Below are 17,758 nucleotides of genomic sequence, written 5' to 3' on the forward strand. Positions count from 1 at the left end.
ACTGATCTAGTACGTCTCTGTCATTTTCTGGAGCCCTGCAAGTCTTATCTGGAATCCTGGGCTACTGCTGTCTAGACCTACCCTACACATCTGTGCTGTGTGGAGTAAATGGGTTGAGGAATGGGCCCTAGTCTTCTTTCCTAACCACCACATTTTAGGCAGCAATTTGAACTGCGTTGTTTTGACTGCTATATGTTAATCTGGAGGGCAACTGTAGACAAATAAGCTGTAGACAAATTTAGCAAGAAAGTGCAGAGTAGCTAATTATCACATGAGCTCATGCCTGATGACACCAAAGCACAGGAGAGTGTGCTGCAAATTATAATCTTTTGTCAAGAGAACCATTGAATTAGCTAAATAAAGCAAAGCTCACACATTTTTCTTCTAACACAGGAATGATCTCGTGGCAGCACAGAAACATGCTTCTCACTGAATTAAACAAAATGTTTAGGAAAATGAGGAGGATCAAAAATATAATTAAAAGGTTGTCTTACCAGGTCTTATCTCTGTAGCACTGGAGTCTAGCATAGTCTCATTAGAAGGGATATCCATTCCAACATCCTCCGATATCAGTCTGAACCACACACAGAAAAATAAAGAAGCAAATATCTTAGGGTTTTGTATTAGAGCCATCATAGTGCACTAGGTGAAGATCTACCCATTCTGCTTTCATTGGACAAAACAGAGAAATGTTAGGGATATGCAGCTTTCACTGAGTTTTAATCTGTTTTAGAGAATTAACGCTATGGGGGGTATTTGTTTATTTATGGTTAAATGTATATCCCACCCTTCCTCCCAAAGGGAAGCAGACACACCAGTGATTAAAAATACAATTACAAATAAAATAAGAACATATTTCAAATATTTTAAAATGATTAAAACAGTTTGAAACAACTAAACCTGTTAAAACATTTAAAAACAATTAAACATGTCAAATAATCACATATTCTCAGGGCTAATAATTTCAAGGCTGCAAATAACAGTATCTTTGAGCCATCAAATGCCTGGGTAAACTTGGTTGTTTTAAAATTCGTCCTAAAGGTAATAAGAATGATCAAGTTTGGAGTTTCAATGAGAATTCTGCTGCCTCTCAGAATTAATATTTCAGTGTGGAAACTGGTTTGTCTCAAATGGGTCCTTTCATGATTCTTCAGACAATGAGAAAACAAAGAATCCTGTCCTGAAGTGCAGAATGTACACTTCGTGTTCAGTTTCCACTTGGCCACATTGTCAGCTCTCACTTATTCTGTCCATGGGTGCTGAGATACAACCACACTTCGACTCTCTAAATCGTCCTGAGAAATACTCTGGCAGCCTTGAAGGTAAGAATAACGTTCTACAAATTCTAAAGAGAGTGACATACAACTACAATCTCTAACACTGTGTCTGGTGTAAGATCTCACATAGATTTCTTACAGTGCAACACTATACATATCTGTTCAGAAGTAAGTCCCACCGTGTTCAGTTGGGAATTGCTGCCTTGATTTTGTTGTTGTTGTTGTCTTTCTAGGCACGTTTACTTGGGAGTAATCTTAATGGAACACAGTGCAGCTTATTTCTGAGAAAACATGCATAGGGTTGTTCTGTCATTCCCTTTGGTAGGGCCATATTTATCCCTGTACCCAGAAAGCTCCAATGGAATGACTTTAGGAATAAACTAGACAATTTCCCCCCATTAAAAAACCACCCATGCAAACTCTTCTGCTCTTCTAATCGTATCATAGGTTTACTGTTACCAACATTTAGAAGAAGTATTTCCATATGTTGAATATTGAATCATTTACAGTATTAACAAAGAGGTGGGTCATTTTGGTAGTATACTTTGCTATAAAGAACTAATAAGAAACCCCATTAATGTATGAGCGTGAGACACACCTGGGAATAAGCCCAAGTTATCTCAATGGGATTTACTTTTGAGTAGGCATGCATAGGATCACAGTGGTAGCTGATCACCTTATCACAGACTTTCAGAAATACAGTACCTTTGCAGAGTCAATCAGGAATATGCTATATAGATAACCCCAAACAGCTGCAACAGCAATGACAAGATGTGGAAATAGAGCAACTAAAGAAAAAAGAACATCTCTGACAGCAATAGGCCACGAACAAGAAACAGAAATAGGAAAATATTCATTTACAATTAGAGGCCAAGCATGTTAATATTTATCAGTCCAAGCTGCTATAATGTGCATGGAAGATTTCAAAAGCTTCCCCGGCTCCTGCTTAAGACAGTTTATGAACAATCTTTCTTCTTGAACCAAGGAACTTCTATATATTTCAGCTAAAAAGGTACATGTGGCAGAAACATATGTCCAAAATGTTCTAGAGACAGCATGATTGGCACCAAGTTAGTTGAGAAAGGAATGTTCCCAGCCGACCACTGAAGCCGAACATGGGTCAGGGTTACCTGCTTTGCAGCCTGACACAAAAATACCCAGGGAACCACTTCACAGACAATTTCTGAAGCTGTGAGCAATTTTGCAGAGAAAACAAAATCAGTTCCTGGCACTGGGAAAGATTCCTGCCTGAAACTCTGGAGCCACGACCATGCAGTGAGCCAGATCTACCAGTGGTCTCTATAGGCAGTTCCCTGTGTTTCCCTGTGACTCCATTTATTTCAATAAGCAGTTGAAAGTTAAAAAACAAACAAATATTTGCTACTGAAATGTTCTCCTATGAAAACGTAGTTCCCACTCCAGAGTCTGGGCAATGATGGGTAGAAAGCAACTAAGTCATCTTCCTCCCACACATAATTCTTAGTTCAAAATGTTGGGTGCTGCTATGTTTTCTTGAATATGTGGGCGGGGCAGTTGTGTTGCTCAAGGACATAACCAGCATTGTGGGAAAGTTCCTCCACTGCTATACAGACAACACATACAATTTTTTAAAAAAAGAAAAAAAATTATGCCAGTTCGTCTGAGGAAGAAGCCATTACTTTTACTTACAGTTGTAAGTAAAAAGTAGAGACAGGTGACTTGAGAAAGTTGATTAATTGTACAGCCTCCAAGGAGTTAAATTTCTCTAGACACATTCTGCAGCATTTGATAAGCTCACCTTGGCCTTCTTGCAGCTTAATTAGCAAAGCATAATTAAGATAACCGATGTAGAAAAGGCCTTGTCTTCTGTTTGTTGGTATTTAATTTGCAGCACAGCAATCTGTTTGTACATCCACAGTGAGATGCATAGATAGCCCTCTTTCTCTGCAGCAACATGTTTTAATTATCCATAATATGTGCAGTACAAAATGGTGTATAAATATTGACAAATAATTTTAACAACCACAGCTGAATGAGAGAATTGCATGATTAATCATTGTGGTTATTTCTGTTTTACTGATGATCTAGAAGCATCTATTAGAGGTCAGAAAGGAAGTTTCTGCCATGATGATGTCAGAATTCAGTGCTTCCACAAATCAGAAATACCACTTGGCAATTTATAGCTGATGGCTGAATATCAGCATATTTAGTATTTCAGGAAAACATTTCACTGCAATTTCAAGCGGGGTGTGTGTGTTTCTTATAACACATGGGACACTGCCCCACCAACCTCAGTCGGTTCCCAGATACCGGTCAAAGGGGCCCTGGCTGTGAGCTTCCTCCTGCTTAGTCTCTGCCTTGCCCTTGTAGAACTAATCAGGGAAGAGGACGGGGACAAACGAAGGATTGCTTGGCTCCACCAGCCACTGGGTTCTGCTCCACCTACTCTTGGTCTCCCTGCCTTCTTCCACTCTACCATTCCCAAAGGGCACCAGCCATCGCTGACACTGTGGCCAAAACATTTTGTATTCAGGGCACTTTTTCTTCCAGTACTGTATAAAGGAATGAATAGAATGATAGCAAAAAGCATTTCAGATGAACATGCAGCTGCCAGCCACTCAGCAAGACTCAAGCCTGAAGCAGCAAATGACAATCTTGAACATTTTCTCTTTTATTCTGTACCACATCAGGGCTAAAATAGTCTCAAATTAAGAAGTGAGCATTTCCATCTCAGCCCTGCGCCAGTTAAGATTTGACTCTTGTAGCAAATATTATTATTACTGTCAACTGAAATGTTTTACTTCTATTATTCCAAGTTTGAAGTATTTTACAATCCTTGTCATCTTAATTTACCCAATACTGTAACATAGTAGATTTGCAATAGGTTTACCCAGTGCTTTTTTCCTTTAAAAATGTTTAGGGGTACTCTCATTTTGACTCAAGAAAATCATCATTCTATAGTTCAAATCAGGAAAAATAAATACAGTAAATGGACAAAAGTACAAAGATTCAGAAAATGTTTAGGGGTATGCGTACCCCTGCACACCCCCAGAAAAAAGCACTGTGTCTACCATTCACAGGTATATATAGATGAGGAGCTAAGCGAAGGGTGTGTTCACATTATAGCCCTTAAGCACAGCGAATTGGTGTTAAGCTGGTTTTAGAAATAATACATCAAATAGTAGCATGTTATAACAAAGTACAGGATAGATAGGCATTTTGGAAAACATCATGTGAACACGTATTTTAAAAGCCAGCCCTGGAAACGCAGTGAGCGCATGGTAAATGGGCGTGTGAACACAGTCAGAGCGGAAAGACTATGATGTTCCCAATGGATATGGTGCATTCTGAAAAAGCAATGCAGTGCTATAATGCCTACTCAAAAGAAATCTTAATAAATTCAGTTTGTTTACTCCCAGGTAAGTAGAGTTAGGATTTCAGCCTAGTTAGTCACACTTACAGTTTAGGCTAGAAATAACAGAGTAGGCTGTTATCTATACAGTATCAACAGAATTCAGCACTTTTTGATACTCATGGCACCCTATGATTGAGTTCTATCACACTGACAGCATGGGGGGGAAAGCTTGATTTTGCAGCATATTGATATCTGTGATGTGACATGTTAGCAATCATGTATTGCAGATGCCTCCTTGCTCTTTTTATATCTTTAAGTGTGAGATAAAAATTATGATCTTCCCCCCAACTTATTATTCTATACATTGCTAGCCCACCTCAGCAGTAACATGCAATTTTCTACTAATCTCTATCCTCCTACCCCTTTTCACTTTTCCTTTTGTTCCCTTATAGTCACAATATTTCTCACTGCTGTTGGATTTTTGTTAAGGTGTTGTGGATTCCTTGTACAATGTTACCTTGTGTTTTGTACTGGAGCTGCCACTTCCATGCCTCTAGAGCTTTGGGAACATCCATACAAATAATAAATGAATCATGGGGCTTGGACCAATTATGTGGTTCTTTCCCTTACTTGTATCATTCATCCTTTGAGGTTGGGTGACATTGACATGGGAAGGAACCATGCCTGTTGCCTAAGTCATATGGTTCTTCCTTACAGGTACCAGCAGAGTAGTATGAGATACAACCAGGCGGCAGCTGCTCCAATAACATATCATTATATATTTGTGGGGGGGGGGGTCCCCCCTAAACCCTAGGAATGAATAAATGCTAGGATTTGGATTAATTGGGATATGGATTAAAACATAAACTGCAGAGCTGTGGCAGACAGAGAATTCCTGGGCTGGCTTATGCAAAACCAACCTGGCCCAGCTATGGCTATCAAGAGAACAACAGAGGGCCATTAACAATACAAGGGAACTTCCCTCTTGCCCCCAGGTGTGAACAGAGACTGGGGATTTGGAATGTGGCCAGGGTAACTGCTGGGGTGGTGGTGAGATCCATCTTGGAGAGGGAGGCAGTAGGATGCCTGTGCTACTGCTTCTTGAACTGACCATGCCATAAGGTCTGGACTCTGTCCATGCAGGCCGAAGGTGTAAATAGGTGAATAAACCATATTTCTTAAAGCACAACAGTCTCCACCGTGTCTTCTATTCTCCAAAGGGACACGAACCCTGTGCCTGAGACCCCATGGACCATTGCTACCGCTTGGCAGAGAGAGGGGCAGGCACCCGACTTTTGTAACACTGGTGTCAGAAGTGGGATCTGTGTTTCCTGGAGAGAAGGCCTAGGAGTGACGTGCGCCTGAAGTAAAAAATGGTGGGAGGAGAACCAACAACCCTAGAGCTGGAGAGAAAACTAGCAGAGACAGAAAAGGCAGTGGCACTTTGGCAGCAGTCCATGCTCCTGTGCAGGCAGCTGGTGCTAGAGGACAAGCAGTGGTGCAGTGAGATCAACCATCTGCGAAAGGAGTGTGTGTGGCACAGTCAAGGAAAGCAAGATGTGACTCCAGATGAGGTGAGGAAAGCAACAACATTCCTCGAGCAACTCACCTTGGTGGACCAACAGTGGCGTAAGCACGGGAACAAGCAGTTCAATGAAATAGACCAACTGATAGACCATTGCAACGGGATTCTCTTTGGGGAGAAAAGTGTAATGCTGTGCAAGGGGAGCGCCCTGCTGGAAGATGAGAAGTTACAGGGGTCTGGAAGTGACTTGGAAGTCCAGCTGCCAGGCACCCAAGAGGAAGGGGTTGCCAGAGATGTCAAAATTGTGGATGGGCAGTTGAAGGGCTCGTACTGTGGGGAGTTGCAGTCTGTAGGTGAATGCAACGGAGAAAAGGATAAGCTGGCTGGAGTGGGAGAGCAGTCGGCTCCCGCTGAGCTGGAAGTTGTGCCTGAGGAAGTGGGAGAGGAACCCACTCCTGCGAGGAAGGCAGTGGATGCCGGTTTACCCATGGAAGAGGTGCCAGCTTCCTGTGTGCCTTTGGGGGTCTTCCATTCTCCAAAGGGACACAGACCCTGTGTGTGTGCCTGGGACCCAGGGCTCTTGCCACCGCCTGGCAGAGAGAGGGGCAGGCACCCAACTTTTGTGACAATATGAATTGCCCATAGTATCGCCTCCCTGCTCTGTCCTTTTTATCCAATGCTGATGCTTCAGAGGAAGGAAATAACATGTGAAACCACAGGGGACAGAACCCAATTCCTTTAGGCTCACTTAAGCACAAAACCTGTTGCCCAGTAAAATCTGTCTTTATAAGAACCTATCATTAAAAGCTAATGGTCCATCTTGCCCAGTAATATCAACCCTGACTGAGAGCAGCTTGCCAGCGTCCCAGACAGAGGTCCCAGTCACATGAGCTAGGTTTATTTAGCTGGAACAAAGAATGTGCACTGACACTGAGCAATGCTCATTCTCTCATAAATGATATTCTTTCTTTGAGGGTTGAAAATAAAGTGAGGGTACAAAGGAAGAAAAAAACCACACAAATAAATTGAAACTATGCTAGTTAAGAATTGGTGTAACACTTTCCTTTGATATGGTGAAACAGTGGCTATGAAAATAAACTTTTAAGTTGGTTCTAAGCCAACAATTTTGCAAGAAGGGGCATGTAAAGCTACTATACACAAGCAAAATTTTTAACAGAGGTGAGCCACAGAGGGCCTGAGATGCTGTGAGCTATTCGTAAGGTTATAACAGATAAGTTCATTACTGTCAAAAGAATGTTAGTATGACTAGATGAAATGGGTAGTACCAAATGGTGACTGTGTATAATACACTATGCAATTAAAATACTCCCCCAAAGAACTGTAGTTTACCCCTCAGAGAGCTACCACTCCCAGCACCGTCAATAAACTATAGCTCCCAGGTTACTTTGGGAAAGCCATGTACTTCAAACACATGACATGTATGCAGCCATAGAGGATGGCAGCAGTACCTGAGACACAACCAATCAGCTGCCGAGAAACTTACAGGAATTCCATCACTGGCAAATGGCAAAGTTATTCAGGGTCTGCTGAAATACATAAGCAAAAACATTTGGAGCGAGCCTCATATCTAATGTTAAATCATACCTCATATGCAATGTAAGTTTGAGAACACAGTTACTAAAACTGGATTTTTACATAGTTAGGGCTCTGACTTGTAAGAATGCCCTGGTTGGAGAATCTCCTAAACTCTAAAAAGAGAAAACTTATACCTTAAGTGGTTTGTATTCCTAGCCCCAGCTTCTCAGTACTGGAAGAGTTTAGGCAGATTGTTAGATGGCCCAACAAACAAAACCAAACTTCTTTGTTCTGCAGACCAAGAAATTTCTGTGGCTGATGCTGCAACTCAAGAGGTGCCTCTCAAGAGCTACTCTGTATATCTGATGGATGGCATAGCAACACTATGCAGAGGGATCAAATTAGTTCACAGAACCCAGCTAAAATATATAGCTTTGGAAAGGTCTTTTGAGATTTATATTTTCTCCCTGTTTATGCTTGTTTTCATATCCCTTTCCTTCCTCTCTGGTCTCTGCTGTATCTTGCTTTCTCATTCTTTGAAAAACACCATGTACATAATCATCACCTAAAGAACTTAAAACCCCATGTTAAGTTTTTTCACATTCTAGGGTTGGGCAGGGGTAGGTTATAGTTCATTTCCTTGTTCTAATTCATGTGAATGCATGCAAATTTTAAATTGCCTAGTAAATCATTGTTGACTGAGGGAGGAAAGGTGAAGTGAATGCCTGATGCAATCAACAAAATTATTGTCAGGGAAGTTAAAATGCTTATTCATTTTCTACAAATCCACTTGTAATACCTATGCAAATGAGGAAACCATTGCCCTTCCCACAGTAGGGCTTGAGTCACACATAAGAGCCCTGCTGGTTCAGGCTGAAGGCCCATCTTGTTATGTACTGAAGTTCTCACCCTGGGCCAGCAGGGGGATACTGTAGATAGTTTTCACTCAGGTCCATGTCAGTTATTTTAGGCGGGAAACCCTGGGTTGTTGCTGCTACAATGTTGACAGCCGGCTGCCTATAAAAGCAGGCCGGCTGAGCTGTCTGCAGTTCAGTTCTGTTCCAGCTTACAAATAAAGAGCTGCTTTGGAGAAATCGCTGCGTCATCTGCCATGTCTACCCACTATTCAACCCATCTAGTCCAGCATTCTGTTCTGCAAGCATGACCTGTGCACCACACACTCTCCCCACCTAGGATTCCCAGCACCAGGTATCCCTAGCTCAGTACAGAAGGAACTGCAGCATTATTTTGGTGTTAAATTGCTGCTAAGACGTCTAGCAATACTTGACTGCTTTCCCCCCTAAGATGGTCAAAAAAAGACACTGTGAAGGAAAATACAAAAACGTCAGTTCTGAGAGTGTGCTTTTCAAAGGTAGCATCTTCCATCATTCATATTCTTCAATATTTCCAAAATAAATGCTAGGGAATAACAGAACAGCCAACCACTATTTTTCTTCTTAGAGTGAAATGGTGAGGAACAGTAGTCATTTAACCAGTATAAAGTATGAAGATGGCAGAACTTTTGTTAACCTGTGAATAAACTGCCATTGTTTGAAAGGGAAACATGAATGCAACCTATCATCTATCACAGGGTGGCCTCAGTCCTATTTATTCCCCCGCATACTGTCATGACAATGACAACAGCATGGTCTCCAAAATATTTTATTTCAATAAATCTTTCACAGCTAGCTACGTATGTATCACCCTGCTTAAAAAATAAAAGAATAAACAAAGGGTATATTTAAACAGGGACCTGATCCTGTTATGGTGACATTACTATGATGTGGAGGAGTTAATACTAAGCATTATCATATCTATATTTACTACTATGTTTTACTTTGTTCAGGAAAGTGTGAATAGGATTGCAGTATTAATCATATGAACAATATTTTATTAATACTGTATGTCTGCAATAATATTTATGAGTTTCAGCCAGGAACAAAACTTTGCACTAGGCATAAAAGAATAATAAGCAAATCAGGACTCCATGCTGAATTGCCTATACTGGCTTATACTGTCCACAGTATTGTTCTGTTTTCACTTAGATTTTCGGAACCTTATTGAATGCTATTGTTTGTACTTTTATTATTTTCTATGTAAACAGCATAGATACTTTTATTATACTGAGCAGCATAATTCTTTTATAAATAAAAGCTGAAGAAAATAAAGGGTAGGATGCCCTGAGCTATATTGATAGGCTGTTGATCCAAGCCGTTAAGTGTTGGTTGTGTGTGCAAATGCAAAAATTAGGTTGAGAATATGCATGGGAAAGCCCTAAAATGGGAAAGCAGGTGTGTTAATATTGGCCGGTGGAAGGGGGGGGGAGGAAGTGAGTTGAGCCCATTGCAAAAGGAATTGATGTCAGAATCTGGTGCACTAACTGCCCTAACCAGTGAAATTGTCTTAGCAACAGCATTTTCAGTGGCTCTAAGTGGGTCAAGTTGGGATTTACCAAAGCCAAAAATGCAAAGGCTGCAGAAGTCTGAATGTGAGAGGAGAGCTTTGAAGAGAGGGAGCTCAGTGAACTGAAGGGGAGGGCAGCATCTTTTGTAGGAATCAGCTAGAAGAGAACTGTGATTTTATAAAAAAAGAATGTAGAAAACCAAGCTGCCTCATTGGGGTCACAAGGTGATTAGCAGCAGCCATATAAAAAGGTGCAACTATATAGACTTTTTGGACTTTCTATAACACTACACTGAAGATTAGATCAGCCTTGGCCAACCTGGTGCCCTCCAGAACTACAACTGTCATCAGTCCCAGACAGCACAGAAGACAGCATTGATTACTGGAAGATGGAAGTTCCTATGATCTTTGCAGTAAGAATGAAAACATGAGGGGAAATGAGGGAGAAAGCTATTGTGGCTGAGAAGATACGTCAGATTCAGATTCCTAAAGAGGGTTCATTTCATGTTGCATTGCCACAACAGCTACAGGATTGTTCACAGTGTTCTCTCAGGGAAGACTGTTATTTATCATTTTACTAACTGCTTTATAAGCTTCATGATGTAAGACATTACGACTACCGCTTTACAGACTAAGAATGAGAGAAAGATTCCTGATTCTGAGCCTAACATTATATCCAAACACATTAACTTCACGTGGCTTAAAAAGGCATAGTACTGACCTGCCTACTTCCCACCCCATTTACAACTCTGCTTCATAGGCATTTATAACCATCAGATTAATCACATGCACAACATCTCTCTTTACACTTATGCTTTAAAGACTTCATATTTTAAACCCTCCACACCTCAAAGTAGTTTCTCACAGGAATTTTTCCATCTTATTTCGCTGACAGTTAAACTAGCAGCAATTCTGGCTATCATTTCAAAAGTGCTCATAAGACTTTCCAAGCTTTGCATTCCTGTTCATTGTCCACTTGACACCCAATTCTCTCTTGCAAAATTACAGTATCTTTCTTTTCTTTTTTTAACCCGAATGATCCAGGAGGATGCTTGAAGAAAAAAGTGTCATATGCTTCATTTCAGATCAAAGGATCAAAGAGAGGGCAGCTGTGGCTATAAGGCAGAAGGGATCGCAAATAACGCTCCCTTGGTTAAGCAGGCTTTTAGCCCCCTTAGACGGTGGCAGCGCCTTGATTCTCTCTCCACCCCCTTCCCCGGAAAGCTATGCAGAAATGACAACAATGAAGAGCCTTAAGCAATTAAAGACACAGGAAAGTTTTGTTCCCTAATTGCACAAAACGCATCCACTTCCTGGCATGACAAGTCCATCAAATGCATGTACAGTTCCCTTCATAAAAAGATGTGACGGAATTAAGGCACAGCTGCCTATTTTCTTCCTGTAATGAGGCAGTGGACCTTTGCATCCTGCTGACAAATATTCTTTCCCCCCTTCTCTACCCACCCTTGCAATGCTGCAACAATAGAGCTTTTAAGTAGAAAAAGCACATTCCTTGTCAATCTCTCAGTACGAAAACCAATGTGCTTACCTTCTAGAAGCTTAGAAGGCTAGTTTCCAATGTGAAAATAAAAAAAAAGATGCTTTAATACTTTGCTTCAGCATCTCCCTTCTATAGCAGCTCACTAGCAATACAGATCTCCACCATTTTTCTGGTCACATGACTAGTGGTACTTCTAAATAAGGATGATCACCTGCCTCTGGATACCCTGCTGTATATACCAGAAGCGACAGCAGCTCTGAGAAGCACTAGAATTCATCTGCAAATTATGATAATTTAATGGCCCCTGTGGAGTTGTGTCAAGCTCAGAATATATATGCATATATATCCCCCCCACACATGCATAATTATATCCACATTTACTAAGAAAATCAGTGACAGAGCTTGAAAAACTCTGCTCTTTTTATCCAGAGTCGAAGTAAAAATCTACGGTGAGAGAAAGATAAAAGCAGCAAACTTCTAATCAATAGCCCAAACCCAATTTTTCAAGGTAGTATGAGACATAATTATTTTGACATGCTCAGTGAAAGCATTTTAGCAGTTAAGTTGTGGTGCAGAGTTGAACAGCACAAGTTACATAGCATATTTATTTTTCATACTCTGCATGAAAAAGAATTCTATGGAAAATTCTGTGGGGGTGTGCTGGTGGGGTAAACGTCAAACTATCAATGTAATAGATTATGCTAGCTCAGGCTGCACTTTGGGGAGTAGGGAATAAAATCCAAATGTACCCCATTATCCTGGATCCATCTCAGACAGCTGAGGACCCCAAAATCATAGCCATCTTTTTTGGGCCATGACTGTTCTGTCTAGGTTATTTTTTTTAGGATATATCAATAATAACTACGGTGTATCAAGGGTATGAATGTTCACATTGAACCTCAACTTGAAAGAACTTGAACACACAAAACTTAAATGCATTAAACTCTAATTAAACTCAAGTATGAGCAAGGTCACTCCACACTCTTGGATGTGAGGGTCTGATCCTAGATCTGCTTCCTTCACAGTAAAAGACGGCAATGTTTTTGCTTGCCTCTTCTTCTTGCTGTCAAGCAGGGACAATAACATAGCACTTGTGAGGCAGGAATGACTCCCAAAGTTCTTTGTACATCCGTCTTGCCGAACTGATCGCCTTCATGTTTCCTCTTTAAAGCACAATCCCAGCTAGCCATTTCATATTGCACCAGGCTACTGCTGTTGACTTCCTCATCCAAGCCCAGGCTTGGATTACACTGTTCCAGGTTGTCAAGTCCTCCAGCATTTCACAATGGAGACCAGGAACACCCAGACAAGTGGATCTGGACAGGTCTAAAAGGAGAGCCCAGTGGACCCAGGTACTTGAGTAGTAATTAAGAATGAAGTGTATTTCCTTCAGCACTGATTAAACACATGGGCTATCACCCAACAACTAAAGTTAAAGGTCAGAGTGTGTGACCCAGGCAGCTGATTTGCACCCCCCCCCCTTTTTGGCAAAGGGGGGCTACACTTAGCAGGATATTTGGGGAACAGTGCCTGGGTTTTTGGAATGAATATATGTACTGCCTTATTACAGGCAAGAACTTAGCAACAATAATATTTCGCATTTGGACACAATTCTTACAGTGGCTTTTAAAAATAGGTAAGTATGATTATAGCTATGTTGCAGACAGGGTTGGGGTTGAGAGGTGGCAACTCGTCCAAGGCCACTTACTGCTTCATGACAGAGGCAAGATTTGATTTAGGAACTTCTGGATGCCAATACTTGCCAGCCATTCTGAAGCTGATAGGAAGCAATGAGTCAGAGCACTGGCCCATTTAGCTCAGTATTGTCCACATTGACTAGCAGCAGCTCTCAAGGGTTTTAGGCAGGGGGCATTCCCAGCCCTACCTGGACATGCCTAAGATCAAGACTGGGACCTTCTGCATGCAAGGCAGGTGCTGGCGCTGAGCTATAGCCTTTCCCCTCCATGGCAAGGTGAGATTTGATCCAAGGTCCTGACTTCCCAATTTGTAAGTCAGTTGGGTAGCTACCACACTGCACCAAGTCGCACAACAGTTTGTTTCAAATAAATTTGTTACAAACAAACAAAATTTATCATGTCAAGGAGTTGTGTAAACAGTTGCTCTGCGCACACATTGCCTCCCTGCCAATCTAACATCATGGTGTTTGTTTTGTTTTTTGCAAATGATAGGGTTACACCTTTGTTAGGAGCAACTAAAAAGTCACGAAACAATCAGCAAACCTTCCATGTGAATTAACTAATTTTGAAATGAAAGATCAAAATCTGTTCTCAAAGGATAGTATGGCGGTATGGTTATATGTATTGTTTTGGGGTATCAGATGTCAAAAGAGGACTGTAGGAATGCAAAAATTACATTTACGCCCTGGAAAGCTTTAACGCTTCACATTTATCAGCAGCGAAAGACTGGCTTCTATGAGAACTGTACTTTCATTTTGGTGGCTGTGTGTGTTCCCAGAACCAGCTCCTATACTGTCTCCCATACAAATGACAAAGACAGCAACTGTTACCAACACTGCAAGCTTTCCTCTTACAAGAGCTGGTTTACCTGCGTGCTGCCTTTTGTCAAAATCACCAAACATATATGCTAAAGAGGGGAGCAGCAACCACTTCAATTCAATGCTTCACATGAACCTTCTCATTTCTCACAGAGGAAGAACAGAGTTTTGCCAGCAGTATAAGGAGTGAAGCATTTATTTATTTATTAAATTTCTATACTGTCTTTCAGCCCAGCACTTCCACTGCCTCATCTGCAGATGTAAAGGAGAAGTAGAGCTGTGCGGAATCAACATGTTGCTGACAATGTACTCCAAAACTCTGGATGACCCCACTCAGTGGTTTCATTTAGATGTTCAACAGCATGAGCAATAGAATCAAACCCTGAGGAACTCCACATTGAAGGCTCCATGGGGCTGAAGAGCACTCCCCAAGCTGCACCCTCTGAAACTGACCATCCAAGTAGATCCAAAGCAGTGCCACTCAGCCCTAACTTAGACAGCCACTCCAGAAGTATACCATGGTCGACTGTCGTGGTGCTGTCAGGCAAGGCATGTCCAGAGTGAGAAATTAACTCTTTATTGTCAAAAGTAAACTTACAAGTTAGGAAAAGGCATGTCTATCAGTCCTATGTCTCAAATGCCTTAGCTATTTCTAGATGTCCACCCAATGAGGCAGTTGTAGCAACAGGGAGGCCTCACCTCCAACCTCAGCTTATGTACAGTGGTGCCTCGCAAGACGAAAAGAATCCGTTCCGCGAGTCTCTTCGTCTTGCGGTTTTTTCGTCTTGCGAAGCAAGCCGATTAGCGGCTTAGCGGATTAGCGCTATTAGCGGCTTAGCGGATCAGCTGATAAGCGGCTTAGCGATCAGCTGTTAAGCGGCTTAGCGGCTTAGCGGATCAGCTAATAAGCGGCTTAGCGGCTTAGCGGATCAGCTGTTAAGCAGCTTAGCGGCGTAGCGGATCAGCTGATAAGCGGCTTGGGGAAAAGGAGGGGGGAAAACCCTGCAGGAACTCGCAAGACATTTTCATCTTGCCCATAGGAAATTCGTTTTGCGAAGCACCTCCAAAACGGAAAACCCTTTCGTCTAGCGGGTTTTCTGTCTTGCGAGGCATTCGTCTTGCGGGGCACTACTGTATCTCCCTCACCTGAGCTGCATGCAAGCAGGCAACACTATGTCTCTGTGCAACCTGTTTCTGTTCCTCCCACTTCAATCCTCTTCTTGTCCTGGGAGACAGTGGAGCAGGAGAGGTGGGGGCAGGACGATGAGCCCTTTACCCTAACCTGACCTGTCTCTCCCTTCTCATGCACCTGTTTTTCACTCTCCAGTCCTGCAGCTTCTCCTGCCTCTGACTCTCATCTCCTGGCTGTTACAGGCTCCCCCAGATCATTGATTCCTTCTTCCAAGTCACTCTTCTCTTCTCCGAGTGCCCACTCCTCAGTGTTCAGACAGTCCCTGACATCAATGGTATCAAAAGCCACTGAGAGGTCAAGGAGAATTAACAAGGACACATTTCCCCTGTCTCTCTCCCAGCAGAGGACAACCAAAGCAGTTTCTGTGCCAAAAGCAGGTTTAAACCCTGATTGAAATGGATCTAGAAAATCAGTTTCCTCCAAGAGCACCTGGATCAGGTTTTCAACTATTTGCTCAAGAATCTTGCCCAAGAAGGGGAGACTGGCAGCTGGACAATAATTACTTAGATTTTCCAAATCCAGGGAATGTTTTTTTGAGTTGTTTTAGCACTTCTTCCTGGAAGCAGGCAGGGACCACCCCCTCACACAAGGAAGCATCACATCCCTGGCCCAGCCAGCTGTCCCTTCCCAACTAGTTTTTATCAGCCACAAGTGGCAAGGGGCCAGAGCGCAAGAAGTCACCCTGAATGGTCCAAGCACCTTGTCTACATCCATGAGCCTTGCTAACCAAAACTCAAGTAGAGAGATCAGTCTCACAACAGGTTGGTACAAATGGGGCTTATGACAAAACTTTGCAGTACAGAGTACTTCAGTTAGCCACACCGTCTGCCAGGATACTCCTTTCCATCTCCACTCCCTGAACAAGTCAATCAGAATTTCACTTGCAATCCTCACTTGTAAAATTCAGGACTCTAACAAGGAACACTGAACTTCTGGTCTAAAAGTAGAGCATCCCGATACATCCCTAGAGTAGATGATTGTTAGGAATAGGATATCCCAACAGTGGGTAAAGAAAGAAGTTGGTCAGAGGAAGGTGAGAAGCTGCTTTAATAAGAAAGGTATAAGACCCAACGCATGAAGCACAACACTCTTCATCCCTGCATTCAGCTTGGAAAAATATTTCAAGAGGTGCAAGGCTTACTTGGCTTAAGACAGAGAAAAGAATTGCAGGATCCTTTTTTAAAAAAATTGTCATTATTAGTAAAGAATTTGAAAGAAAGAAAGAAAAGGTATAAAGTCTATAGGGAGTATCCAGTGGTGGCTTTGTGTCTGTAGAAAGCACTTCCACTTGTACAAGGTGCGCGCCCTGGGTTTTTGCCCCCTCCCCATTACAATCTGTACCGAAAGCTCCTCCTGAGGGTATTGTATGGAGGGCTGCAGTTGGTGGGAGAGAGTTTGGTAAAAACTGAATGTCCCATCCTGCTTAACCAGAAGCTCTTTTGCTAGCTGAATCTATTATCCAACCCCATCTGTGTAATGAAAAATAGCATCTGCTTCTCAGAGGTTCTGTGACCATTTGCCCCACATTTATACAGAAAAAAATAGAAATAAAATGTGTGGACCTGTCCTTACCCTGTTACAGGACTGAGTTCTCTTTCACTGCCAACAAATTGGGTCTCCTCTTCTGCTTCTTGTTCTGTTACCATGCCATTGACAGAATGCTGTTGTGAAAGGACATCCAATTCACCATCACCAGCAACAACTTGCAATAAAAGAGCATCTGTCCCTTTATTGTGTGATTTCCCATCCTCTTGTTGCCCTGATTTGTGAGGGTTTCTCTCTAGCAGAGTTTCATCTTGTGTCTCACATATCAATTCCTGGCTTAAAACACCTTCTAATTCTTTAACAGGGTGTCCAGATAGTGACTCTATTGTGTCTATGCTACAGTTTTCTTCAGGTGATATATCATTCACTCCATTTTGGCCCACCATAGTCCATTCCTGATCTCGCGCAGGGCTTCTGGGTGATCTCTTTTCATCTCCCAGTTTTTGAGGCACAACAGCAGAACTTTTCTCTGCCAAATAGAAAGATTCCCATTCAGTCTCCAGAGCAGACTGCCCTTCACTTTCATTTATTATGGAGAGTGACTGAAATGTATCCGAGGTCTCTGCTGAAAAGGTTTCAAGAGAATTCGTTTGTTCTACTGCTGTAGCTTCCTGTGAAGTGAAATTACTTTCTTGTGTTCCCAAGATATCCTTCCTCAAAGATACAGTTTCTTCGCCAGTAATGAGGACATAATCCATCTCTAGTGAAGATTGATCTTCGGCTTCTTTCAAAGTTGTCTTTTCCTTTCTTTCTGGTCTTATCATCTCTGACTTATCTATGGACTTGCACCCTTCACTTGCATTATGCAGTGTATAACAGATAGATTCTGAAATTAAAAAGAAAAATTTTAGTTAAAGTAGTCAAGTCACTGATCAAGATAATATTAAAAGCAAAATACATTATATTTAAGCTCCTCCTCCTGTTCTATTC

At 41.9% G+C, this 17,758-nt stretch overlaps 1 protein-coding gene across 13 annotated transcripts in view; it reads right to left on the reverse strand.

Annotated features, from left to right (window-relative positions):
* The window catches only part of PRUNE2 (prune homolog 2 with BCH domain), a 137,388-nt gene that overhangs the window by 33,631 nt on the left and 85,999 nt on the right, over positions 1 to 17,758 (reverse strand). For 12 of the 13 annotated variants that reach the window (XR_013394599.1, XR_013394598.1, XM_077935984.1 and 9 more), the window contains exons 9-10: positions 16,856 to 17,654; positions 495 to 574 (exon numbers count right to left, since the gene is read on the reverse strand). Coding sequence is in view for 11 of the 13 variants with exons in the window: in XM_077935984.1 (XP_077792110.1) it covers positions 495 to 574; positions 16,856 to 17,654 (879 nt within the window). In the remaining 2 variants the exon portion in view is untranslated. Of the gene's footprint in view, positions 1 to 494; positions 575 to 11,624; positions 11,765 to 16,855; positions 17,655 to 17,758 lie in introns of those variants that run through there. The other variant, XM_077935993.1, reaches the window with a different exon arrangement.

Source organism: Podarcis muralis, chromosome 11, assembly GCF_964188315.1.
Source record: "Podarcis muralis chromosome 11, rPodMur119.hap1.1, whole genome shotgun sequence".
NCBI classification, from domain to species: Eukaryota; Metazoa; Chordata; class Lepidosauria; order Squamata; family Lacertidae; genus Podarcis; species Podarcis muralis.